At 33.9% G+C, this 27,546-nt stretch overlaps 2 protein-coding genes across 17 annotated transcripts in view; one reads left to right on the forward strand and one right to left on the reverse strand.

Moving 5' to 3' along the window:
• Positions 1–27,546, reverse strand: part of ATRNL1 (attractin like 1) — a 627,375-nt gene that overhangs the window by 565,225 nt on the left and 34,604 nt on the right. For all 16 annotated transcript variants that reach the window (XR_005654640.1, XR_005654641.1, XM_039871115.1 and 13 more), the window contains 3 exons: positions 21,973–22,147; positions 19,419–19,506; positions 15,010–15,265 (listed from right to left, as the gene is read on the reverse strand). Coding sequence is in view for 14 of the 16 variants with exons in the window: in XM_039871115.1 (XP_039727049.1) it covers positions 15,010–15,265; positions 19,419–19,506; positions 21,973–22,147 (519 nt within the window). In the remaining 2 variants the exon portion in view is untranslated. The remainder of the gene's footprint in view (positions 1–15,009; positions 15,266–19,418; positions 19,507–21,972; positions 22,148–27,546) is intronic.
• The window catches only part of LOC120609742 (translation initiation factor IF-2-like), a 449,818-nt gene that overhangs the window by 385,748 nt on the left and 36,524 nt on the right, over positions 1–27,546 (forward strand). The gene's annotated exons all lie outside the window — the stretch shown is intronic.

Consider the following 27,546-nt stretch of genomic DNA (forward strand, 5'->3'; position numbering starts at 1 on the left):
TCTTGAAAAATTTGTTCCATGTTTGCCTAGATTTGTACACTGCTTTTAAGGAATCTGATACTAATTTAACCTCTTGCCCTTGTAAACTCTTTCATCTTTGTGCCTGAAGGGCCTGAGAATTTTTTCTTGATCTTTTAAAATACAATATTTTTATCAAAATGTCTCAAAATTGCTGCTGTGGGTGAATTTTTGCCAAGCACCCAACCCAACAGCTCATAAACAAGAAAATAAATAAGTGAATTGTGGTAGTCAGACAATGAAAAACAGTAATGCAAAGGAGTTAACTGTAGTAATTCACAATAACATGAATGAATCTTGGAAATATAATGATGAATGAAATAAAAGAAAGCTGCATATTATTTTTTTAAAAATTCAAAAGCAAGTAAACAAAACAATCTGCCATATGAGCATACATGTACGTGTGGTGAAGCTGTTTTTAAAAACAAATACATAAAAAATGCTCGATTTCAGAACAGTGGAGAGGCAGAAGACTTTTTTTTAAATCCAATAATTTTTTTAATGAACATGATTATAAAGAGAAAATTAAAGGAAAACAACAAATGGTTGTGTTTTTTAAAATAAATATCCTCTCACCAAATATACTTTGTGCTGGTTTTGCTGGTAAGACATGATTACTTCCATTGTGATGACATAATAAGCAAATGAAGCTGAGGTAGAGTAAACGTAATTATAAAAAGAAAACTTAAAAACAATATCCAACAAATGGTTATTTTTAAGAAATAGAAAGTAATATATAGGTAAATAAAGAGTGCTGTTTATAAAAAAATAACAATAGCTAATGCTCTTAAGGAATGCTAAGTAAATATATCAAGCTTTACCATCGAGAAAAAATAAAATGCTACAGATGACCATGACCACACAGTATTAAAATTTAAAACAGTATTAAAATTTAAAGTTCAAGAATAATAGTAGTAGCAAAGGAATACTGCTGAAAACCTTATTTATCCTCCACAAACATTACTCAGGCATTTACTACCTGGCACTTTACCAGAAAATAAACATACAAAGAGATATACAGCAGGATTCGTGCTCTAAAATAAACTTCTTAGAAAAAGAATATAAATTTAAAAAATAAATAACAGTATATGTTTCATAGTCATTTATAAACAACGAGAGACAGAAATTTAGAAGAAAATTAAACTACTTTCAAAAAATGAAAAGAGGTAAATACAGCTGTAAAATAGCAAGTCTTTTCATGATTACACAATTACAAAGGCCACCTCCACTTTGTTACTTAAGTTTATGGGGCCTTTACTGCAAGCTGATTTCTACATTATGCATTTTCCTGATTTTCCAATAATTTTGTGCAGGAAGCTCATTGATTACTGTCACCCCTAAGCACCTGACAACCATACATCACTTTTAAAAGTTATACTTTAGGGTGTCCGCATGAGAAATTTCCCTGCCAGATCTATTTGTGTGTTCCACATAAGCTGTTTTCTTATGTACTCCGTTGTTATACATATACACATATTTCCATATACAGTCGACCCTTGAAGAAGGCAGGGGTTATGGGTGCCGATCCCTCGTACAGTTGAAAATCCACATGTAACTTTTAACTCCCCCAAAACTTAATTGTGCCAGTTGTCCCTCAGCCTGTCGGGGGGAATGGTTCCAGCGTGACACACACACACACAGAGATATCAAAATCCATGGATGCTCAAGTCCCCTATGTAAAATGGCACAGATCAATGCATACAGTCAGCCCTAGGCATCCAGCCTCCCAACCAAAGATGGAAAACAGGACAGGTATTTACTGAAAAAAAAAAAAAAATCTGTACATAACTAGACCTGCACAGTTCAAACCCATTTTGTTTCAGGGTCAGTTGTAAATCAAGCACATGAATGAAACATCTTCATCTGAAGAAAGGATTGACTTTGAAAACAAGGCCCACAGGGACTCATCAACTAAGTACAAGTGCAATAAGTAAAGAAGGAAATTTCAGAGATTACGTGTTGATTTAAAGCCTGAGTAATTAAGTTCCATCACCACTGTGGTAGTTGGCTTTATTAACGGACTCTTTAAAGGCTGCGTTCTCATGCCTGCATCACTTCTCAACTACCCTGACAGGGCTGCCTGCACCTTCCCAAATAAAATTCTTTCACTTGAATCCTTGTTTTGTGGTCTGCCTCTGTGGACACCCAGGTTTTAAAAAATCCTGTATTTCCTGCCTGTTGCTGCTAACTTCTTTGCTCCCCTTTACGAGCATATTTCCTTGAAAGAGCTGACTCTGCCCATTGTTTTCGATTCCACTCCTCTCTCTTTATAAAACCTGCTGTGGTCACGCTTTTACCCACCACTACACAGAAACTGTTCTTGTAAAGATCATCAGTGACCCACACAGCACTGAATTCAATGGTGGTTTCTTGTAATCATTTTGCTTGACCCACCAGCAAAGCAGCATTTGGCATAGTTGATAACACTTCTATTTAATAATCTTTCTTCACTTGGCTTCTAGTTCACCATACTCTTTCTGGCTTAAATACCTCTTCTCCTCTGCCCCTTTTATCACTAGAATATCCTAGAGCTCAACCTTTTCTTCTTTTTTGTCTACACGCATTTCCTTAGGGATCTGATTCAGTCAAGTGGCTTTAAATACCATCAATATCCCCAAAAGTCCCAAATTTACATCTCCAGCCCAGATCTCTCCCTAGAACTCCAGACCCATACATTCAACAGCCTACTTGACACTTTCACTCTAATGTTTAATGGATAGCTCACTGATAAATGCCCAAACTGAACTTCTGACCTTCAAACTTCCTTCATCTCAACCCTGCTTCAGAATCTTCTACATGTCAGTTGATGGTGCTTCAAAGTTCCAGTTGCTCAGGACGAAAACCCTGGAATCCTCCTTGATGCTTTTCTTTTATCTCAGACTCTATGTCCAAACCCTCAGCAAATACTACTGGTTTTACTTTAAAAACATATAAAACAAAATGACTGATTCTCATCATTTCTAATACTACCACCCTGGCCTAAAGCACCATCATTGCCAAGATTATTGTTAACAACTTCCTAACCGGACTCTCTGCTTCTGCTCTTTCTTCCATAAAGTTTATTTTCAACACAGCAGCCAAAATGAATTATTTAAAAATTATGTCATTGCTGGGCTCAAAATCTTGCGACGTCTCCCCATGTCACTCAGAGTATGAAACTTAAGCGATGCAGAAACACTGTGGACGTGCTGCTTATCACCTCTCTAACCTCGCCTGTCAAGGTTTATTCTCTAGTACTTGCTCCTCTAGACTCCCTACTATTCCATAAACATGCTCTGCATGTTCTTGCCTTTTACACTAGCTGTTCCTACTTCTGAAGAACACTCTTCTCCCAGATATTTTCATAGCAAACTCCTCCACTTCCTTCAATTCTTTGATTGACATCGTCTTCTCGCTGAGGCTTAACCCTGGCCTGCATGACCACCTCAGCTCTCAGTATTCTTAATCCCCTGACCTTGCTCTATTTTGATAAAATTTACTATCTTCGAACACATCATATAGAATGTATGTCTATTATATTTGTTATTTATTGTCTATATCACTCTGCTAGAAATAAGTTCTACAAATGTAAGGAAATATACTTGATGCATCAGTTGCTGATATGCATTATTACGCATGTCTGGAACCAAGAAGAACCAAGAAGGTGCTCCTATAAGCTACAAAGTCTACCAATGTTTGGAGGTACTCCTTAGCTCAACAGACACTCTAAAACTCATAAAATAGCAATGACAATATCTATAAATTTTTAACTACAGTCTCAATGGCTAAAAAATATTCTCTAGTATCTTATATTTTTTTAATGTGAATGTGTAAGGCTCAAATTAAGATAATTTAAAGTAAGGTAACCAGATGGTTCCTTTGTTCCAGCTCATATTATTACAAAAATCTCAAAGAAGATTCACAATACTAAGCACTGGACCAGAAATATTTCACAATTATTTGCAATATTCTTCAAAGTTGAATAAGTGGTCGTTTTGGAGTATGTTAACTGGTAGTTTTTTTGGTCTCTTTTTAATGATGAGAGCAATTTACTTAAACTATAATTCAGAGTAAATGTTTATCTAGTAAAATACCCTGCCTTTATGAATTACTCTAATTTCAGCTTCTTTTTCAGTTACCCTCACCACATGGCTAGTTAAAGAAAGAGTCCCTTCTTTAATTTAGGGGAAAAATTCTTTGTTTCTAAAAGCTTTACACATGTAAAGAGTCTCAAAGTAAATCCGGCCTATATTTGGGTAGCTGATGCCATTGAAATCAGTCAGGAAAAAGAGCTTACACTGACATCACAGTATAATAACCCCACTATAAACAGAAAAAAAATTTTTTTTAACTCTCTCTGTGAACACAAACCTTCATTTATAACTAAGATGACAAATTATTTCACTATTTAAGTTCGAAGCAGCCCGACTTAATACAGTATTGTTCCCTAAAGCGGCACTTGCCTACGATATATATGACTTAATTATTCTGACATCTTTAAACTATAGTTATCCATTGTTTTATATACTTTTCTATGCAAGTACTTTTCAAAGTGAAAGCACTTAGAGATTTTTTGACACCACATACTTTCAGTAGTAAGGAGTGAATTCAAAATGCAGTAAATAAAGTAATAAGTTATTTTATTATTAAGATATAATTTTATAGAAAAGTTGATGGGTTTTCTTTTGTACTTAAACAATTGACAGAATTTTAAATCTACTCAAGAAGCATGGTAGTGTGAGATGCTCTCTGGTGTCTTACCCTGAAGTTACAACAAGGTGAACAGCTGTAACTCACCAAAAGATTCCCTGCTCAACACACAAACACGTCTGAGAGATCCACGCATCGAAACACCTGAAGGTGTATAAATCTGAGGGAACAAGGAAGGAGGGAAAGCAGAGGAGCAGAGACAGTACCACGGACACAGCCCAGAGCTCGCTATGGGTCTTAGGAGAGGAGAGGAATCAGGCTGCAGCGTGCACTTTCTGCAGGCCCGAGCGCTCCTGCCTGAGTGGCCAGCACATACTGTGACTGAACCCAATGACCAGGGTCAGAAATGAAACTCAGAGGTACAGCAGCTGCGCTCTAGCAACTTCCATTGCCAGGCAGAAAACAAAGCCATGGCGCCGCCCGTACTCTCCAGAGCTAGCAGCAGGCCCCAGAATAAGCTGTGGCAGGTGAGTGTCGGGTTACAGAGCACACTCTCTGCAGCGCTGAGAAATGGAGAGATAGTTCCTGAGTGGTCTACAGCTAATTCCAGTGACAAAGGTGGAGATGCAAGGCAGCTGAGGCCACAAGGGCAGATGTGGCCTCTCCTAGTTCCTCCCACCCCCACCCATCCTGGTTGATAGCAGTGGAGGCACCAGAGACACCTGAGGCATTGCAGAACGGCCAGCAGCATCACGTGGCAGGGGGCAGCCTGGGATTTCATGGGCTCAAAATCCCATTGTCCACCACATTCCCCCATGTAGGCGGTGCACTGAGACGTGGGGACCTGGTCACAGAGGAGACACCCACCTCCCCAGGGGATACAGGGCACTTTCCGCAACCCTTCAGAGGTCCTAGAAGCCAGAGAGCAATGCAAGAGAAAATAAAACGCTTACACATCAGCGCCACCTATTGGAAAAGAAAGACCTCTTATCAACTTGCTAAAGGTATCACTCATTTAAAAAAAAAAAAAAGCAGATTTTATTCCTATAAATGCCTAGGCAGAGAAATAATACATCAAATACCATGAAAAACCAAAGTAACGAGGCAGCTCAAGAAGAAAATAAAAATCTCCAAAAAATAAACTTAAAAGAAATGTAAATATATGATTTAAATGACAGAAAATTCAAGATTGCAATTCTGAAAAATAAATGAAATATAAGAAAGATAGGCAGTTTAATAAACTCAGAGAAAAAAAACTGAATGAATAAAAGGATGACTTGACCATATAGGCTGAAACTTTAAAAAATAACCAAATAGTAATTTTGGAGCTTAAGAACTCAATAAAAGAGATGAAGAATGAATTAGCGAGCTTAGGAAATAAAGCAGACCAAGTAGAGAAAATAATTAATGATATAAAAGACGGAAATCTAGGAATTACGCAAATGGAAGAAGAGACTTGAGAGTAAAGAAAAAAAGATGAAAGAACTCTATGAGAACTACCTGACTCTATCAGAAAAAACAGTGTAAGAATAACGGGTGTACCAGAAGGACAAGAGAGGGAAAAGAGAACAGGGAGCCTATTTAAACAATCAATGAGAAGTTCCCAAACCTAGAGAAAGAACTGGATCCTCAAATTCAAGCAAACGGAACATCTAATTATCATCAACCCCAAAGGCCTTCTCCAAGGTACATTATATTAAAGCTGTCAAAAATTAAAGACAAAGAAAAAATTCTCAAGGCAGCAAGGGAAAAGAAGATAGTAATCTATAAGCAAAATCCCATTAGATTATCATCAATTTTCAGCAGAAATCGGACAAGCTAAGAGACAGTAGAATCAAATATTCAAACTACTGAAAGAGAAATTACCAGCCAAGAATAATATATTCAGCAAAGTTATTCTTTAGGTATGAAGTAGAAATAAAGACTTTTCCAGACATACAGAAGCTGAGGAAATTTACCACCACAAGATCTGCATTACGGGATATACTGAAGGGGATAATTCTACTTGAAACAAAAAGAAAAAAGGACGTGAAACTATAATAAGTAAGATGACTAGCAGAAGCAGGAAACTGTAACTCATATTCAGGCTAAGGTATTATAAAATTAAATGTAACATAAAGGTTAAAGAAGGTAAAAACATTTTTAAAAGAAAGAAAAAAATAAACACTGCAATTTGAAAATGAACTCAGGGATAATATGTGATAACAAAAACAGACAAAGGGAGAGGGTAAAGGTCTGAATTTACAAAGAAAGGAGATAAAATGCATTCAGAAGAAAAGAGACTACTATATATAAGAAACTTTCTTTTGCATATACCTGATGGTAACCACATATACACAAAAAAAATCTAGAACTGAGATACCCAAAACAAGAGGAAACAGAGGGGAAAAATCATAGAATACCTCCAAACTAAAATAACAGAAACATAAAAAACAAGGGAGATATAGATCTACCAGAAAACAAAAGATTAAATGGCTATAGAAAATCCTCATATATCAATAATCACCCTAAATGTAAACGGACTGAACTCTCTATTTACAAAAAAACAAAAACCTACCACATACCACCTCCAGGAGACACATCTTGGATGCAAGGACGAATACAGACTCAAAGTGAAAGGGTGGAAAATGATAGTCCAAGCAAATGGCATCCATAAAAAAGCTTTCTTTTTGTAGTTGCTTTGCAATCTAACATTACATCTTAAAAAAAAAAATTGAAAAAGAACAACAAATGAAGCCCAAAATCAGCAAAAGGGAGGAAATAATAAAAACTAGAACAGAATTAAACAAAATAGAGAACAAAAAGACAATAGAAAAAATCAATGCAACAAAGAGCTGGTTCTTTGAAAAGATTAATAAAATTGACAAACCTCTGGCTGGACTATGGAATAAAAGAGAAGAAACTCAAATAAATGCTGAAATGAAAGAAGAGAAGTTAAAACAGATACCACAGAACTGCAAAAGACCAGACAACAATACTGTGAAAGCCTACATGCCACCAAACTCAAAAACTTAAAAGAAATGAACAAGTTCTTAGAAATATATAACCTTCCTAGACTGAATCATGAATAACCAGAAAATCTAAATAGACTAATCAACAGAAAGAAAATTGAAACAATCATCAAACCACCCCGCAAAGTAAAAGTCCAGGGCCGGAATGGCTTCTCTAGTGAATTCTTCCAAATATTCAAAGAAGATTTAACACTTATTCTTTTCAAATTCTTCCAAAAACAGAATAAAAGGCAATACTTCTTAACTCATTTTATGAGACCAACATTCCCCTGGCGATGATAACACAGAAAAAGAAAACTACAGACCAATATCTCTGATGAATTCAGAGGCAAAAATCCTAAACAAAACACTAGCAAATTGAATACAATACATTAAAAACATAATACATCAAAATCAAGTAGGGTTCATGCCAGAGGTGCAAACTGATCAAGGTGATACATAAATTAATCAAGGTGATACACCACATAAACAGAGGATAGAAAATATGATCATATCAATAGATGCAGAAAAAAACATTTGATAAAACACAAAATCCATTTATGATTAAAGCACTCAATAAAATGTGTATAGAAGGCAGTACCTCAACATAATAAAGCCCATGACAAACCTTCAGCTAGTATCATACTCAATGGTGAAAAACTGAAAGCTTTTCCTCTAAGATCAGGAACAAGACAAGGATGCCCACTCTCACCACTATCATTCAATGGAGTACTAGAACTCTCGGCCAGAGCAATCAGGCAAGAGAAAGAAATAAAAGACATCCAAATTTGGAATGAAGAAGTAAAACTGCTACTTTTTGCAGGTGACATGATTATTTTATATTAAAAAAACTCTAAAGATTCCACCAAAATAACTATTAAAAACAATAAACAATAAAGTTGCAGGATACAAAATCAATGCATAAAAAACAGGACAATGGACTTTTATGATGTAATAAATGTCTTAGTATCAAAAAGAAAAAATCCATTGCATTCCTATATACTAACATAAAATTTCAGAAAAAGAAACGAAGAAAACAATTCTTTTTGCATGCAATAAAAAGAATAAAATACCTAGGAATAAACATAACAAAGGATGTGAAGGACGTATACATTGAAAACTCCAAGACATTATTAAAAGAAACTGGAGAAGACACAAAGAAACGAAAAGATATTCCATGTTCACAGATTGGAAGAGTCAACATAAATGGCCATATTACACAAAACAATATACAGATTTAACACCATACCCATTGAAATCCCAATGGCATTTTTTTAAAGAAATAGAACAAAAAAATTATCAGATTTGTATGAAACCACAAAAAAAAAAATTAAAACCAAGGCAATTTTGAGAAAAAAGAACAAAGCTAGAGGTATCACACTCCATGACTTCAAACTATACTAGAAAGGGACAATAATCAAAACAGCATAGTATTGATAGAAAAAGAGACGCACAGACCAATGGAACAGAATTGAGAGCCCAGAAATAAACCCACATATATATATAGGTAAAAAATTTTCGACAAAGGAGCCAAAAATATAAAATGGAGAAAAGAAAGCCGCTTCAATAAATGGTGCTGGGAAAACTTCAAAGCCATATACAAAAGAATGAAACTGGACTGCTATTTGTTACACAAAAGTAACTCGAAATGGATCAAAGACCTAAATATAAGACCTAGAACAATAAAATACATAGAAGAAATCATAGATACTAAACTTGCAGACTTTGGTCTTAGAGAAGATTATATAAATTTGACCTCAAAGGCAAAAAAAAGTAAAAACAAAAATAAACGAATGAGACCTATATCAAACTAAAAAGCTTCTGCACAGCAAAAGAAACCATCAATAAAACAAAGAGGAAACAAACCAAATAGGAGAAGATATTTGCAAACAACACCTCTGATTAGATGCTAGTATCTAAAATATATTAAAAAAAACTCATACAACTCAACAACAACAAAAAAATCCAATTTAAAAGAAGCAAAGGACCTGAACAGATACTTCCCCCATGAAGACATACAAATGGCCAACAGACATATGAAAAGATGCTCAACTTTATTAGCTATTAGAGAAATGCAAACCAAAACTGCAATGAGATACCACCTCATGCTTGTTACAATGGCTGTTATCAACAAGACAAGTAATCAGAAGTGCTGGAGAGGCTGTGGAGAAAAAGGAACCCTCATACATACTGTTTTCCATAGTGGCTGTACCAGTTTACATTCCCTGCTGGTGGGAATGTAAACTGGTACAGCCACTATGGAAAACAGTACGAGGTTCCTAAAAAATTAAAATTAGAATTACCATATGATCCAGCAATCCCTCTTCTGGGTATCTACCCAAAAACTTTGAATACATTTTTTCATAAAGATATATGTACCCCAAAATTCACTGCAGTACTCACTATTCATGGTGGCCAAGACATGGAAACAACCGAAGTGTCCTTCGATAGATGACTGAATAAAGAAGATGTGGTACATATACACAATAAAATACTACACAGCCATAAGAAAATACGAAATACTGCCATTTGCAACAACATGATGAGTCTTGACGATATCATGCTAAGTGGAGTAAGTCAGAAGGAAAAAGTCAAGAACCACACGATTTCACTCATGTGGGATATAAAACTGAAAGCAACAAACAAAAAAGACAAACAAAATCTCAATCAGCACAACAAAAGAGGGAAATGGGGGGTGGAGAAAAGGAAGAAAAGTGTGAGAGAAGACAAATGCATGGGACAGAAGGATATTTGACCTTAGATGGTGAACACACAATGTGATGTGTTATAAACTGTATATTTGTAACCTATAAAATTTTATTAACTAACATCACCCCAATAAATTTAATGAAATTTTAAAATGACAAGAAAAAATATAAATCTATTCATAATTCATCTACTATTCTCATAAAACTCATAAATCATGTAGGCTTTCCATTTCTATCTAAGACTACATCCATAAGTGTGCCTGACAAGTAATAAAATTAATAAGAGAAAATTCAAACCAAAAAATGCTGTTGATAAATTTACTTAGAAATAGCATTTTGGTTATAGAATAAGTCAAAAGAAACTTAGAAATAGCTAAAAATTTACCAAAACTATAACTGATGTTATGTAATCAAATGCCAAATGAAAACAAAAACCTACTAGCCAATGACATTTACCATTCATAGAAGATTATAATAAATCTGTTATGCCTTCCTAGCCATCTTTAGAAGCCTAATCACCACTATTTCTCATGGCTGAATGAGACTCTCCTTTAATAAAAAGTAATATGAAAAGAGTAAAATATATTCTGTGAACTAGAAATCGTATTCAGTGGAGAGACAGGTTAGGGAATACATGTACCAATCAGGTGGCCTAGAGATTTGGTTCTAATAGTCAATACTGAAAATAAGCCCATGTAGGTATTGTATCTGAGAACTTCTATACAAAGTTGGGATCCCTGAAGAGTTATACCCTCAATGAAAAAGTGAATTACTTTTTAATCCACTCTGCAGAAGCAGACAGAAAATGTGTATTTCCACCTTGGCTCTATGTGAAAGGAAAAAAATCATTCTTCTGGGAACTTTTGGTCATAGATTTGGGGACATAAATTCACTCTACATACAAGGTCCAAAAAAGCTACATACCGAACTTTTAAATTAATTTTGACCAGACTTGCTAGGCCTCCAGAAGCACATACATACTCTCTCTGTAGCAGGGATGGGCAGAATAAGACACAAGGGCAAAATCTGGAAAAAAGCCATACTCATTTGTTTTATGTATTATTATTGTCTGTGGTTGCTTTTATGCTATAATAGCAGAATTGATTAGTTATGACAAAAATCGCATGGGGCCACGAAGCCTAAAATATTTACTACCTCACCCTTTGTAAAAAAGATTGCTGACCCCTAGTATAAAATACTGATAATAATGTCAAATGTGTTTGAAACAAAACAAGATGAATTAAGGCAGTATAAAACAATATCCTGTAAATTGGAGCTTAATCAAAGAGTCAAAAATATTGGTTAACTCTAGACATAGTTAGGTATCATTTTAAAACTTCAAAAGTCAAAACCTATGTATCGAGTAAAAGCATGGTGATAGTTTAATTCTGAATCTTCCCATTCACCTCGGAGAAGACATATAAAATAACAAGAAAACATGGTGGGGAAAAAAGTGAAAAGAAAATGAAAATTAAATCTCCAGAGATACTAAGAATGAAAAAAGCCCCACAAACTCCAAATCAGGTGAACGGACAAAAGGCAAGTAAAACCGAGAGAGCCAGGGAGAGGACCCACGAGGAGGCAGAGAGGAAAACCAGAAGCAAGGAGCACAGAGAGAGCCTAATGGTGGCAGCTCTCAAAATCGGCACGCTCATTCCCACGAAGAAAAAAAAAACGGGCCTCGCTCTCCCTGGAACGTGAGAAGACAACAGGGGAGCACTTAAAAATATAAAACATGTAAAGAAAATGTACAGAAACCAGATGAGATCACACAGCAAAATCCAACTGTCCCTCGTACAGAAGAGACATATTTAAAGTGATTCTGAAAGATTAACAATAAAAGGATGGGCAAAACTATTCATGGGGAAAAGATACCAGGAAAAGATGGACCCCTCTTCTACCCGCCCCCTAAAAAAAGAGCCACACTATCAATATCAGACAAAATAGAAATCAGGTCAAAAACCATGAAACAAAAGCACTTTAAAAAATGGAACAGTTAAAAATACCCATAATAGCAACTTTACCATAAAGCATAAATTCTAGAATACATAATGGGCAAAAATAAACTAACATTTTTAGAGTTTAATTTTCAGAGCATGATAGATCAAGTACAAAAAAGGTTAATAAGGAATAGAAGACACCCAAACAGTGTAACTAATAAAGTAGATTTTACATATATCAAACACCGTACTTTAAAATTATAAGATTTACTTCCTTTTCAAGTGCCTATAGGATATTTATGAAAATTAGGCCATAAAAGAAATTTCGATAAATTACAAAATGTAGAAGTAATACCTACGACGTTCCCTGAACATTATATAATACAAAAATTAATAACAAAATCAAAAAATAAAAATCTTTTTACATAGAAACTCTTGCTTAAACAACTGAGGCCTATCTGAAAAATTAGAACGACAATCATATTGCTTTCTATTCTATTATGAGTTTGTTATAACAATAATGCATGTAAGCAGGTTTATTCAATGCAGAATTACTTATTAACCATTACACTTGGTCCCCCCCCCAGCAGAAATTCTCTTTAGATCACTTCTATTTTCTCGATAAAAATGATAAGTTCATCAGGTGAGAGTTATGATGAAGAAGGAAGTACTGGAAGTTTGAAGAAAGAGGAAAATGTATGAAATAGTCATTATAAAGAGTTGGAAGAGAGACTGGTGATTATGAACTTAAATCTTGGTATGTTTAGAAGTATGGGCAAGAGGGAGTAAGAGATGGTGAAAAACTGAAAAGAGGCCTGAACTAAAGCCTCTCATAAGGTTAAAGAATTCTCAATGTTTGGGTACCAGAAGGGGTAAGCTGGAAAGATCAGTGGTACATGAAGAGTAAGATATTTGAAATGGACATTACGGAATTCTTTGCAGGTATGATAAGGGAGAGAGAAACTCAATTAGAATAGAAAACAAGTTCTTTGAAAGAGAGATCGAGAAATTGAGAGGCCAAGTATTAAAAGAATTATTTAAGTGGATTCTGAAGTCATAAAAATATTTGGCTAATGTATATGGGACAGGGTGACAGTGAGCCAGAAGCTATATTCTTTCTTTTGTTCTTTCATTTCTTTTTTTTTTTTCTAATTTATTAGGGTGACATTGGTTAATAAAATTATATAGGTTTCAAGTGTAAAATTCTATATCATCTGGACATTGCATTGTATGTTCACCACCCAAAGTCAAATCTCCTTCCGTCACCATCCATTTGACCCCCTTTACTCTTTTCTAACTCCGCCTACCCCGCTTTCCTTCTGGTAACCACTAGACTGTTGTCTGTGTCTATGAGTTTTGTTTGTTTCTGTGTCTTGTTCATTTGTTACTTTCAAGGAATAAAACAGTGATCTGGGAAGCAACAGAAGACAAGAAGAAAAAACAGGTGGTACAGTCTGATGACATACGACTGAGAGCTGAATGAGTCAAAGGAGGAAGGAGTGAAAACGGAGTGGAAATGGCAAGAAGAAGGAAGAAGGATACATATCCCACTGTCAGCCCAGCTTACTGGGAATCTGGAAAAGAACACAGATCACTTGAAAAGAGTGCAGAAGAAACAGGGGGGTCTTTAGAAGGGGGGTCTCACTCTGCGTACACGTGCTGCTAATAGTGATCTGCACCTGAGTGCCCTCATTAAAACTGCACGAGGACTCTAAAAGGTTGTGTATAGTTGAATATACACAGAAAAGCAAAGAACTTGAGGTGGCTCCATAGTGTAGTGGTTAGCTCATCTGCTTTACATGCAGAAGGTCCTGGGTTCCCAGGTAGAGCCACAGACCATACCCCGGGTGCCCCAGGCCCCGGGTGCACGTGTGTAGGAGGAGACGACCCACCTTCAGAGATCCAGTTCTTAAGGGGAAATGGCAATATCCATAGGTCAGGGGTGGAAGTGGGGGGGCAGGGGAGAATCAAGGTGAGGCAGGGAGAAAAAGAAAAGCAAAGAACTTGAGTTGACAACACTGGCCGAAGCCAGAAATGGAGTATGTTATTAAACCTAAGCAGAGACAATGGGGGTGTGTGTGGGTGTGTGGGTGTGTGCATTTATCGACAAATTTAAACAAAAAAAACTTCCAACTATTTGAAAATTTCACAAAGAATTTTTAAAAATAATAAAGTACCAGAAAAACAAAGAAGAGTATTTAAGAGCGGTACAGAAAGTCATATGTAGATTGCTCCAGTCACTTTCACACACCAGATAATAATCTCTTATAGAAGCCAATAGACTATCCTCAGGAAGCTTACTTTAAAAGAGTGATACATACACAGAGATATTGCAACAAGATTAGGTAGAGAACCCTGAAAAATGAAAAATCCTGAAATCGTGGAATGCGTACTAAAGAGAGTAGATTAGTTTTAGCTCTTGTCCAGAAGTAAAACCCAAAGAAACAGCACCACCTACTGGAATTTCTCATATTTAAAAATATTCTCAATCCTTGGAAAATGTGACTACTGGGTAACATTTCTCCAAATTTGGGTAAGAAGATAAACATTAAAAGACAAAATCCAACACAAAACACCAAAAAGTTTATATTAAAAAGTATTAGTTCTTGGCTTATAATTCTGAATTCAAAAAACTAATCACTTTGACTAAATTCATAAGAATATTTTATTCAAGATAAAAATATTCTCAACTAATAAAAAAGAGTATATATCAGAATAACTCACAGATATGGTATTCCTGTATGCTGCTTGAATAACCATATATTGCAGAATATCCGAAGATTATGATCATGACAACATCTCTACTATCCAACTCCATAATATGTGCTGAATGTCCCTCCACAGCATACTGCTGACCATGTCCAATAATAGTAGGAGTTTTTGTACTCCATGACTGACTACGTATGTTAAAAACCCATAATTCATCTGTAACATTGCCATCATTTGTTTCAATTCTGCCTCCATACATAAAGATGTTTTCCTGTAAATTAAAAAACATGTATTAATAAACAGAATAGTTATTTCTTAGCAATATATAGTAATTAAAAATAAAGGTTAACTTTAAACTTAAATTTAATTGCTCACAACATGCATAAGGCGCTGCTCTTATTTGTAAAAAGTCAAATGGGAACACATGAGTAATGAAAATTAATGCTTTTGCTTACAAGAAGAGGGGAAGGGAATCCGTGCTTTCCAAAAATTACTTTAACATATTTTATTTAGAACAATTACACTGCATAGTCGATTAACTATACTTTTTTATTATCCTACTTGCTGAGTCCCTCATTGTTACACTTGAATTTTACCATCTATGTGTACTGCTTTGGGCTCGTCTTGAGCATCCACCGCTTTGATCAAGCACTGTTCACCAAAAAGGTAGACCACATTTGTGAATTCCGTGGAGTACATTTTTATTACCATTTCTCATGCTATGGAAAGACTCTTTCAACAACCTAAGAATAGAAAGGAATTTCTTCAACTTAATAAAGATCATCGAATAAAATGATCTTTATTATTTTAGATCAGCTAATACTATACTTAATGATGAAAGACTGGATGCTTTCCCAAAAACAAACAAAACAAAGACGTCCACTTTTGCCACTTATATTCCATGTCATACTGGAGGTCTTAGCCAGAGCAACTAGGCAAAGACTAAATATGGAATTGGATCCAGCATATCCAAACAAGCTTCAAAGAAGTAAATAAAATTCGAGGACTCACCACTCTATTTCAAAACTAAGTACGGCATAGAGAATATAGTCAATAATATTGTAATAACTATATATGGTTCCAGGTGGATACTAGACTTATCAGGGGATCGCTTTGTAAATTATATAAATGTCCAACCACTATGCTGTACATCTGAAACTAATATAAAATAATACTGAATGTCGACTGTAATTAAAAATAAAAATTAATTTTAAAAAACTTACTACAAAGCAAAAGTCATCAAGACAGTGTGCGACTGGCAGAAAAATAAACACATAAGTTAACAGAACTGAGAGTCCAGAAATAAATCCATTCATTTACGGCCAACTGATATTTGACAAGAGCGCCAAGACCACTTAATGGGGAAATAACAGTCTCTTCAACAAATGGTGCTACGAGAACTGGACAGTCACATGCAAAAGAAAAAACTTGAACCCTTAGTACACATCATATACAAAACTTAACTCAAAATCCATCAAAGACTTAAATGTAAGAGCCAAAACTATAACACTCTTAAAAGAAGACATGCGGTGAATTTTCATGACCTTAGATTTGGCAGTGAATTTTTAGATATGATGCCATAATCACAGAAAACAAAAGAAAAAGATGATAAATTGGATTTCATCAAAACTAAAAAACTTGTGCTTCAAAAGACACCATAAGAAAGTGAAAGTTCACAGAATAGGAGAAAATATCTGTAAATCATATATTTCATAAGGGATTTGTATCTAGAATATATAAAGGATTCTTATATCTCAATAATAAAAAGACAAATAACCCTATTTAAAAATAGGAAAGTACCCAAAGAAAATACAAGTCACCAATAAGCACATGAAATGATGCTCACCAACATTAGTCAACAGGGAAATTCAATTAAAGCACAATGAGATCCCACTAGGATGGCTATAATCAAAAAGACAGATACTAACAAGAGCTGGTGGAGATCTATAGATGGCTGCAGGGAATGGAAAATGATACAGCCACTTTGGTAAACAGTCTGGCAATTCCTCAAAAAGTTAAATATAAAATTACCATTTGACCCTGCAATTCCAATCCTATATATACATCCAGGAGAAATGAAAGCATATGTTCACAACAAAACTTATACATAAATGTTCATAGCACCATTATCCATAATAGCTGAAAGTTGGAAAGAACACAAATATTCATCAACTGATGAAAGGGTAAACAAAATGTAGTATACATCCATATTAGCCCTAAAAATGAAGTGCTGATACATGCTACACCACACCAGTCAACAGCCACATAGTATACAATTTCATCTATATGAAATGTCCAGAATAGACAAATCTATAAAGACAGGAAGTCGAATCATGATTGTTTAAGGCTGGGGGGATGAGGAGGTTTGGGGTGATAACTAAAGAATACAGAGTTTCTATGTGAGGTGATGAAAATGTTCTAAACTTGATTACACACAACTCTGCAATTTTGCACAAATCTGCAAGAGATGGTTGCACAACTCAGAATATACTGAAAACCAACTGTATACTTTCAATGAGTGAATTATATGGTATGTCAACAATATCTCAATTAAAACTGAAATAAATAAACTAAAAGACTAAACTAAAAGAAACATGTACATACTACATCTATACATAGGTTTTTATTTTTAAAACATGCATGTGCATAAAAAAAGTGGTAGTTTAATCTTTACATGGCTCTTGTATTTCCTAAATTTTCTTAAATAAGCACGGGAAATATATAAATTCTGACTTGAAAAATCGATGCACAGACCATAAAACACATGAATCTTTGTGGATTCAAAACAAAAACCTCCTAAGTAGCCTGTCATTTTAATCATGCTAAATTCATGAATCCAGTGAATATATAAAAATAACTGATTACAATGCAATCCCTACCAAAAACCCAATAATATTTTGGGAGAAATAGAAAAATCCATCCTAAAATCCATATGGAATTTTAAAGGACCCTGAATAGACAAAACAAACTTGAAAAATAAGACCAAAGTTAAAAGTCTCACACTCCTTATTTAAAAACTTACTACAAAATGACAGTAATCAAAAGTGTGGAATTAGCAAAATACAGACATAGAAATCAATCCTCATATATATGGTCAGATGATTTTCAACACAGGTACCAACACCATTCAATGGGAAAAAGACAGTATTTTCAATATATTATACATAAATGCTCATAGCACCATTATTCATAACAACAGAAAGATAGAAACAACCCAAATATCCATCAACTGATGAAATGATAAACAAAATGTAGTACAAACCCAAGCAATAGAACACTGGGATAATGCGGGGAAAACTCAATATCCACATGTAAAAGCGAGAAATTGGGCCTTTAGCATACACCATAAACAAAAATTAACTCAAAACAGACTAAAGACCTAAATATAAGAACACTTTAAAACTCTTAAAAGAAAATATAGGGAAAAGACTTCATGACATTTGGATTTGGCAATTACCTGGATGTGATATCAAAGGAACAGGTTAACAAAATTAAAAACAGATAAATTGAACGTCAAAATTAAAACTTTTACACATCAAAAGACACTATCAACAGAGTACAAAGAAAATAGCCCAAAGAATGGTAGAAAATATCTGTAAATCATATCTAATCAGAAGTTAATATCCAGAATATATAAAGAACTCCTATAACTTCACAACAAAAAACGAACAACTCAATTAAAAAATGGGCAAAGGACTCCACTTCACACTAATTAGGATGGTTATTATAAAAACAATAACAACAACAACAAAAAAAAAAAAACAGAAAATAACAAGTGTTGACACGGATATGGAGGAACTGGAACCTTTGTGCACTCTTGGTAAGAATGTAAAATGGTACAGCCACTGTGGAAAACAATACAGCAGTTCCTCAAAAGATTAAAAATAGAATTACCATATAATCCAGCAATTCCATTTCTGGCTATCTACCTCAAAGAACTGACCAGCAGAATGATGGTTACCAGGGTCTGGGGAAGCAGGGAATGGAGAGTCATGGTTTAATGGGTACAGAGTTTCAGTTTTGCAAAATGAAAAAAGGTCTGGAGATAATGGTGGTAAGGTTATATAACAATCTGAACGTACTTAATGCCACTGAACTCTAACTTAAAAATGGTTCAAATGATAAATTTTAGGCTATGTGTATTTTACCACAATTTTTTTTAAAAAAGTGGTTGACCTGATGACTAAATAAAAAGCCATGGACAAAAGTTTACCTATTTCTTCTCATGCTCAATGGAGGACTGTACTAAAATCCATTTTTTTACTAAAACAGTATATGAATCTATGATACCTCAAGTTATCCTGATCCATATGATCTATTATTCTCATTGTTTGAAATAAATCTGACATTTTGTTTATTTTTTCTCTAAGGTAAATTAAAAATAATAATAATAATAATTAAAATTTAAAAAGCAAGATCCATACCTGATATAAAGCAAGAGAGTGACCATATCTCTGGAGAGGTCCCCTTGATAGAGTTCCTACATTCCATATACTGTTTTCTAAATTGTAACTAAAAGCAAGAAAAAAAATAACTTTGTAAGCTTAGATTCATTTTCATTTTTTAATCTGCATATGCTTTCTTACCTGTATTCAAGTATTCATTAAATTCAAAACAATTAGAATAAACTCATAATTTCATGTACCATAGTAGTTAATTTTTAATAAAAACATTCAAGACATACCTACTGTAAGTTGGATTCAATCACCTAAATGTGTAATATACATTAACTGGACTAGGCTATTTATTACTGGAATTAATTTGTTCGATTGCTTTAATAATTTCAACCAATCGCTTAACCTAAACAATAGTGAGTTGTTCTGCATTTTTTAATTTAAAAAAAAAAAAAAGTAAGTTTTTTCTTTTGGAACTAGAGAGAAATTCTCTCCATTGTTACAATAGCCATTTGCTTTAAGTATTCATTTTTATTCTTTTATATGCACTTAGCATTATATAAATTAACCAAGAAGTATGTATATTCTATGTGCAAATATACCTAGTTTACTGATCAGTTTGAGATTGTACAAAATGAATCTAGTAAGATAGAATCTCACATAAAACTAAGGTATTATTAAATTACAGGATGGAAAATGAAAATTAATATTTGTTTTGCTGGTCTAAAAGTATACATATGAAAACAGAAGTTCCAAACTATGGATTTCAAACGCTTATCTAACAGAAGCTGTCACCATCATACTCTACCCTCAAATCTCTTCAATTTGCCAAAACATACGAAAGGAAGCACCCAGCCAAGAATTGACTAGGACCCTGTTTAAGAAGCTCACTATCAACTATTATCCCCCACTCTTCTCTTTCTTCCTTTAACTCATCAGGAAAAAAGAAAGGGGGGTCGGGTAGGGTTACCAAAAACTGTTTTCAGTATTATGTTTAACTTATTTCCTATACTGGAGTTATAAGATAATGAGCATGATAAATGAGGAAAATATAATCGATCAGAACGTAACTTCCACAGACTTGCACTACTACAGCTACCTACCTACCAGTATCTGCACCCAACACACTGTTTTCCCCCAAGTGACCATAAACTAGGACTCGGCAAACTATTTCTGTAAAGGGCCAGACAGTAAATAAGTATCTTAGGCTTTGTGGACCACGTTGGTCTTACATATTCTTTGCTTTCTTACAGCCCATTAAAAATGCAAAAAACGTTCTACTTTATTTTCACAGGCTTTTTCATTTTCATTAATCGTAATTAATTTACTTTCCGTTTCCACATTTGAATCTCATTTTTTCAGGTTCTTTTCATATCTTAACAATTTATTTTAATCCCAACTCTCTTTCAATTATTTCTACTATACTTTATCCCTTATATATTGTGTTACAGAATTCTGTTAACTGAAATACCTAAAACTCTTCCTCCCTCTCTCTAGAATTTATTTTATTTTACACTTTAATTCCAGTCATATTCAATCCTGGTTTTAAATCAATCTCTTCTTATAAGCAGCAGAATTTTTAAATACCCAAACTAATAGGGCTAGTATTTTTAGTGGGTAGGAATGCCAGATAAAATACAGGATGCCCAGTTAAATCTAAATTTCAGATAAATGATAAACAATTTTTAATATTGGTAGAACCCATGGACTACTTGGGACAAATTCAAAAGAGAATATTGCAAGGGCCCACTTATACTAAAAAATTATTCACTGTTTATCTGAATTTCAAGTTTTACTGGGTATCCTGTATATTTATCTTCTAAATCCAGCAACCTATTGAGTACGCACCATTATGGTACACTTTCCAGGGTCAGTTTTGATTGGCTGATGCCCAAGTCGCACCAGTTATTATATATTATGAATATCACCACTGAAAACATTGATAATCAAATTAGTCTTCCTATTTCCTCTTTTATTCTAGTATTGAACATTCATAAAATATAATCACCATCTGAAAAGAAATCAGATAAAGCTGCCATCCATGTGATTTCCCTTATCATCCAATCATGCAGAGGACAATCTCTATTGAGAAAACAGTATATGATCTGTTTTATAATACTGGCACTGTTCTCCGAACAAAAGCTTCTAAAGTAAATTCAAAGTAAAAAAAAGTTCAGGTAAATTAATTTACAGTGCAAATTGAAAGTATTTTTTATATAAACAATTATATTTCATTCTGAAGAAATAAAATGTGGCAGGATTCATAGTGTCTTATACAGGCCTGGTCTGGCCTTACTTGAAGTTAATATTTTCTTACTCAGAATTTATTAAAAGCACTCTAGAGAGGTAATTAAATATTTATACAAAACAACCCTATGTGCACAATGACAAATCTTTAATTATGGATATACTAAATTCATAGATTCTCAAATCAGTTCCATGTAGCAAATAGATACTATCATAAAATAAACATTCATAAATTTGGACAGCAAAAAAAAACAGACATTTAGGATAGTCTTGTTACCAATAAAATCTGGCTTAAATAACAAATTGTGAAAATCTTAAAAAAAAAAAAAAAACTTACTTCAAGACCATTTGAAAAGAACTGTAGTTAAAAGTATATCCACCAATCACCCACATAAATTTCCCATGTAAAACTGCTTTATGAGAAGCCCGACCTACAGAAGGACTGAAGGGTTTAACATTTGGTAGAATCCAGTAAGACTCAGTGGAAGGAACATTCAAAGAACAATCAGGACCTATTTAAAAAAAAAAAATCAAACAACACAATGCATTAGACAAAGACCTCAGATTATAGAAACAGAATATATGGATTAAGAGAATCAGGAATTCTATGCTCATCATATTAATAAAGGTACATAACAAATGGTCTAAACTATAAATTATAGGGAAAAGCCTAACGCGAAATGTAATGCCTACAGGGGGTCAAAGCATACACACAATCGGAATTGGATACGTTCAAATAAATATCACAATCTAAAAGAATCATTTAAAGAGTATAAAATTTCATTTTTGCTTCGGTAGGCTACTAGAATATCAGAATGGAAAACAATGTACTCAAATCTCAGTTCTGTCACTTACTAGAAGTGTGACCTTGGGGTAAGTCTGTTTACCCCTCCCATCATCAAGCCTTCATCTATAAAACAAAAATAACAATCTATCTCCTAAGGGTTATTATAAGTATTTAATTTTTTTAAAAGACCGTGGAAACAAAAGCATTTGTAAATTGTAAACTACTAAACAAATATTAAAATTATATTTATTTTTAGCATTATTATTATTAACAACCAAAATTGGTATCAGTAGGGAGGACTTATTATCCTCAAACAGAAAAATTATTGTGCATAATAAAATTAAAATGTTAATTAGCTCAGGATAACTTAAATACTGTAAGTTGAAAATACTGCCTTTTCCTATCCATATTCATAATGTTATTCATGAGTCTTGCTATCTTAATCAATCCAGGAGACGAGACTGGATTGGTGTTTCCCAAACTTAAGCAATGAAACGAATGCTCCTAAAGGAAGCATTTCCATGGGTTCTACCAAACTGAAAGGCTCACAAATAATTTTTAATTCTAAAAAAGCTAAAATATGCTCAAAAACTAGACATAAACTCCTTATGTTTAAAGTTCTTTTATAAATATAAAACCAACGTATATTTCTAAATTATATGTATAAACAAACTTATAAAACTAATAAAATAAATGTTCACTTAATATGAGAGTTGATGTTCTTTTGCTCAAACTAAATCATTGGTTCCAGGTTGAAAATTATATTAGTTCTTAAAACACCTTTTTCACATTAATTTAGGATACCTGTATTATTTTGACAACATAATTATTCCATCACTTTTCTTTCTTCTATTTTTTATAAACCTTTTTAATTATATAATATGCCATATCATCATTGGACTTCACTTGTAAGGAAAATATCAGTACATTTCAATAATTTTCTTTTTAGCTTATAATGAGGTATACTACTTGGCCCAACTCAAAAGTCAATACAAATGCTGGCACTGAATTCAAGTGGCATTTTTACTTAATTATGAGATCAATCACTTGATCTTAAATTTGCTTATATCAAAAGTTTTCGATTATGATTGGATCACATTTTAAAACTTCCAAATGAACGGTGCTTTGAGAAACATTAGCTTACACAATTTTCATTTGCTTATCTGTGCACTCACTCATGCATTCATTTGTGCATCATCAAAGTCCTTTTCAAAGTTTACATTCTATGAATCTGTATTTTTCAGGCACAACTAAGTAGCACCCTAGATTACCTCTTTGATAATGACAATCTTTTAAATCAGACATATAAAATTTTATTTCTGAGTGAAAAGATTGAACTATTCCTTAGTAATCAAAGAAATTAAAGGAACATAGTGATTTAAAAAAAAAATTTTAAATACAGTTCTAACTCTCTTAGAACTCACTGGGTTGGGAAACAACAGCCCATGAGCAAAATGCAGCCCACTACCTGTTACTATAAATAAAGTTTAATTAGAACACGGCATGCTCATTCATTTAAGTATTGCCTATGGGTGCTTTCATACTGCAAAAGCACAGTCAGTATTTGCAACAGAAATCATATGGCCTACACAGCCAAAAATATTTACTCTATGGCCCTTCACAGAAACGTTTGTCAATCTCTAATTTAACTGAAGAGAAATGAGATCATGTGGACATTACATATAACGAATATATCTACTGGCATATTTTGTTTTCTTAAAAAGGAAATGTAGATTTATTTTAAATCATGTAAGTCAGGAATAATAAAGCAAATAGGGTAAAATGTTAATAATAGGTGAATCTAGGTAAAGGACATTCGAAAATTCTTTGCTATTCTTATTTTTGCAACTTTTCTAAATATTTGAAACTCTTTCTAAATAAAAAGTTAAAAGCAGTTGCCACCTAAAGGCACAGAGTTAGATGCAGTCAAATAACACTAGGGTATCACTTGACAAAGAGTCTGATAGGGAATAGCGACATGAAAATTCTTCGGACTCAGGGATATAATTAAGTCAGTACTATCTTTTACGGAACCTGCACTAAAGCAAAATATTTCAGAGCAGGTTTGTGAAAGGCTGAATAATGGCCCCCAACGATATCTAGATCTTAATTACTGGAACGTGTGAATCTTACCGTCTCTGGCAAAAGGGACTTAGCAGATATAATGAAAGGATCTTGAACAGGGGAGTTTATCCTAGATTTTCCAAGTGGACTCTACATGTAAATCAAGAGTGTCGTTGTAAGAGAGAGAAACTGGACTACAGAATAAGAAGGCAGTATGACCACTGAAGCAAGATACTGTGCTACAGGTTTCGAAGACAAAGGGAAAAGGAGGCAAGAAACGCAGAGACTATAGCTCTAGAAGCTGGAAAATCAATATGCATATTCTTAGAGCCTCCAGAGTGTGGCCCTGATGACACCTTATTTTGGCTTTGCAAAACTGATTTCACACTTGTAACCTCCAAAATGGTAACTCTGTGGTGATCTGTTAGGGTAATTATAGAAAACACTAATAATTCAATTTATTAATTTAATTTATTTAAACTAAATATTACTTAATATAGAAAACAGAAAATTTTTTAAATTTTACTCTAATCTGAAATATCCAATTTTCTATACAAAAGAAAACAGCTGTCAAAATTCCTCCTATCTTTTTGACTACCAAATTTTATGTAACTTCTAGAAATTATTAGAAGGAATAGTCTATAGCTAAACTCTACAGATTATATTTTGCTCTAAATTAATTATTTTATAAATATGATGATTTATGAATGACATAATTTTAAGGAAAATTAGATGTTATAATTTGTGGCTTGCTTGATTCTATAACTAAAATGATTTAAGATGTAAATTTCTAAACTGAATATTAAGTCAAAACAAAACTATCAAGAACATTTTATACACACAAAGCCTTCACCATCCATTAAAATTCTAACAGTGATATCTACAGTTAAGGCCATCCAAGACTCTCTTTTTATAAAAACGTCCATGAAAAATCGTCTACCATTGCATAATCTGGCCCCTTATGCAACATCTCTGCATAACTCTCCGTGCATAACTTCTGTCAATCAATATGAGAATCTGTCCAAGGCAAGTGGATCCCGGCTATCTTGAATAGGATGTAATAAACTAATTCACATTACAGTAGGCTTTCATAAAGATTTAATATGCTGCCTTTTCCACAGGTTATGTGTAGCTTAATAATCAGAAGAGCATAAATAAATTTCTAATGCTATAAAAAGTTAAAAGCAGTTGCCACCTAAAGGCACATTGGGCATTAGTGATGGGCTGCTGGAGACAGATTTTTGAGGGGAAAAGGCTATTCTATAATCATACAATGTAGACACTTATCCTTCTCAAATCCGTATCTCCAGCCTCACACGCTCTCTTGAATTCCAGACTCAAAGTCAAACTACCCCCATGACATTTCCAATTGGATGTCTAAGTGCAAATCTAACATGTCTAAAACTAAAATCTTGATGTTTCTCTCCAAATCTGCAACTTTGCCATCCCAGTGAATGGCAATTTTATTCACCCAGTTGCTCAGGGCAAAGACTGATTTTATTCTTGATTTCTCTCTCCCACACCCCATATCTAATCCACCAACGAATCCTAAACTAACATTCATTAGGTCGCAGGGGTTCAGCCTTTCCAACTTCTAAAATACGGAAATAGTTCAACAAGTAGGTGCTGTCTCACATGCCCAAGTACCCAGCCTCCCCTTCCCAGTTCTCCCTAGATAACCCAGACCTCTCCACAATTGACAGCTAGAGAGAGAACGCCTGTCATAGCATGGCTCTTCCAGGATTCTGCTCCAGTCCTAAGGCCAGCATCCATTTTGATTGCTTGGTATCTGAGTATCTGTACCTTACAAATATAAATATTTTTAAATTCTGTCACCTCTACCAGACTCCAACCACTGATCCTTTCCTTTACAACTACCATCCTAGTCCACGCCACCATTCACTCTCACCTAGACTACTGCAATAGTCTCTGAACTGGTCTCTTTATTTCCGCTCTTGCTTCCTTCCTGTCATATTCAACTTTCCACAATGCAACCAAAATGATTAAAAATACAAATCCACTCCGATTGCTACCCTCTTAAAATTCTTTCGATAATTTCCCATCACACCTAAAATAAAAAATCCTTAACATCGCCTACCACCCCAACTGATATACTGATTGCCCTCAGTATACACTTATTTAGTGAACAAGTGAATGAATGAATGAAAATAACCTTAGAGCTATAAAAGATTAAGAGCATGAGCTATGTAGTCAAGCCTAGCTTTCCTGCTTATTAGCTGTGAAACCTTGAGTGAGTTACTTAACTTTCCTAAGCTTCAGTTTAATCATGGAGATCACATCTAGAAGAACATAAGATTCTGTGAAGATAAAATTGTACTTAATATTTAATACTGTAATAAAAGCTTTATAGTAGTGACCTTATTGTTGTTATTAAGTCAATCCCCTCATTTTATACACAAGAAAACTAAGTATAAGTCTACAGGTTAGACTTACAGGTTAATGAAGCCTATTGTTATCAGATATTATAAATATACATGCCAAAAGAAAACAGTAAAATTATAAGTAAAAAAATTCCTATAATAACAAATAAATCCAATTGACAAATAACTGCAAAGGACAAAACCTAGGATAAAGAAAGTATTACAAAGTTTTGAAAGTTTTTCCAACACAATTCCAAAACTACTGAATTACATTCTTTCTTCCTTCCCTAGGTATTCTAATTATTTTGCACTGGAAAAAAGTTTCTCTAAAAGAGCCTATCTCTGGTTTTATAATGGAAATTAGTATTTAAAAATTGTATTGGCTTTACATAGATTCAACTTACAAAATAACTTTGCTTCCATAAAGAAGGGTAAAAATTTAAAGTCTTCAGGTATGTGAAACAGCAACTCCCCTAAGAACCCTCAAATTTACGAATAGATTGCTACACTAATTTCTGATGTTACCAGAAAAACTATAACTGTTACATACAAAAATGCAGAATAGAAAACCTAGGAGTAAAATTTTACCTTCTCCAACAATGAGGCAGATATGTTGTTCCTTTTACTGATTAATATTTCAACGGCAGGCTTTGATTTCTCAAAGCAAGAATAAGTCTGA

This window comes from Pteropus medius, unplaced genomic scaffold (assembly GCF_902729225.1).
Source record: "Pteropus medius unplaced genomic scaffold, Ma_sr-lr_union100, whole genome shotgun sequence".
In the NCBI taxonomy this organism is placed as follows: Eukaryota; Metazoa; Chordata; class Mammalia; order Chiroptera; family Pteropodidae; genus Pteropus; species Pteropus medius.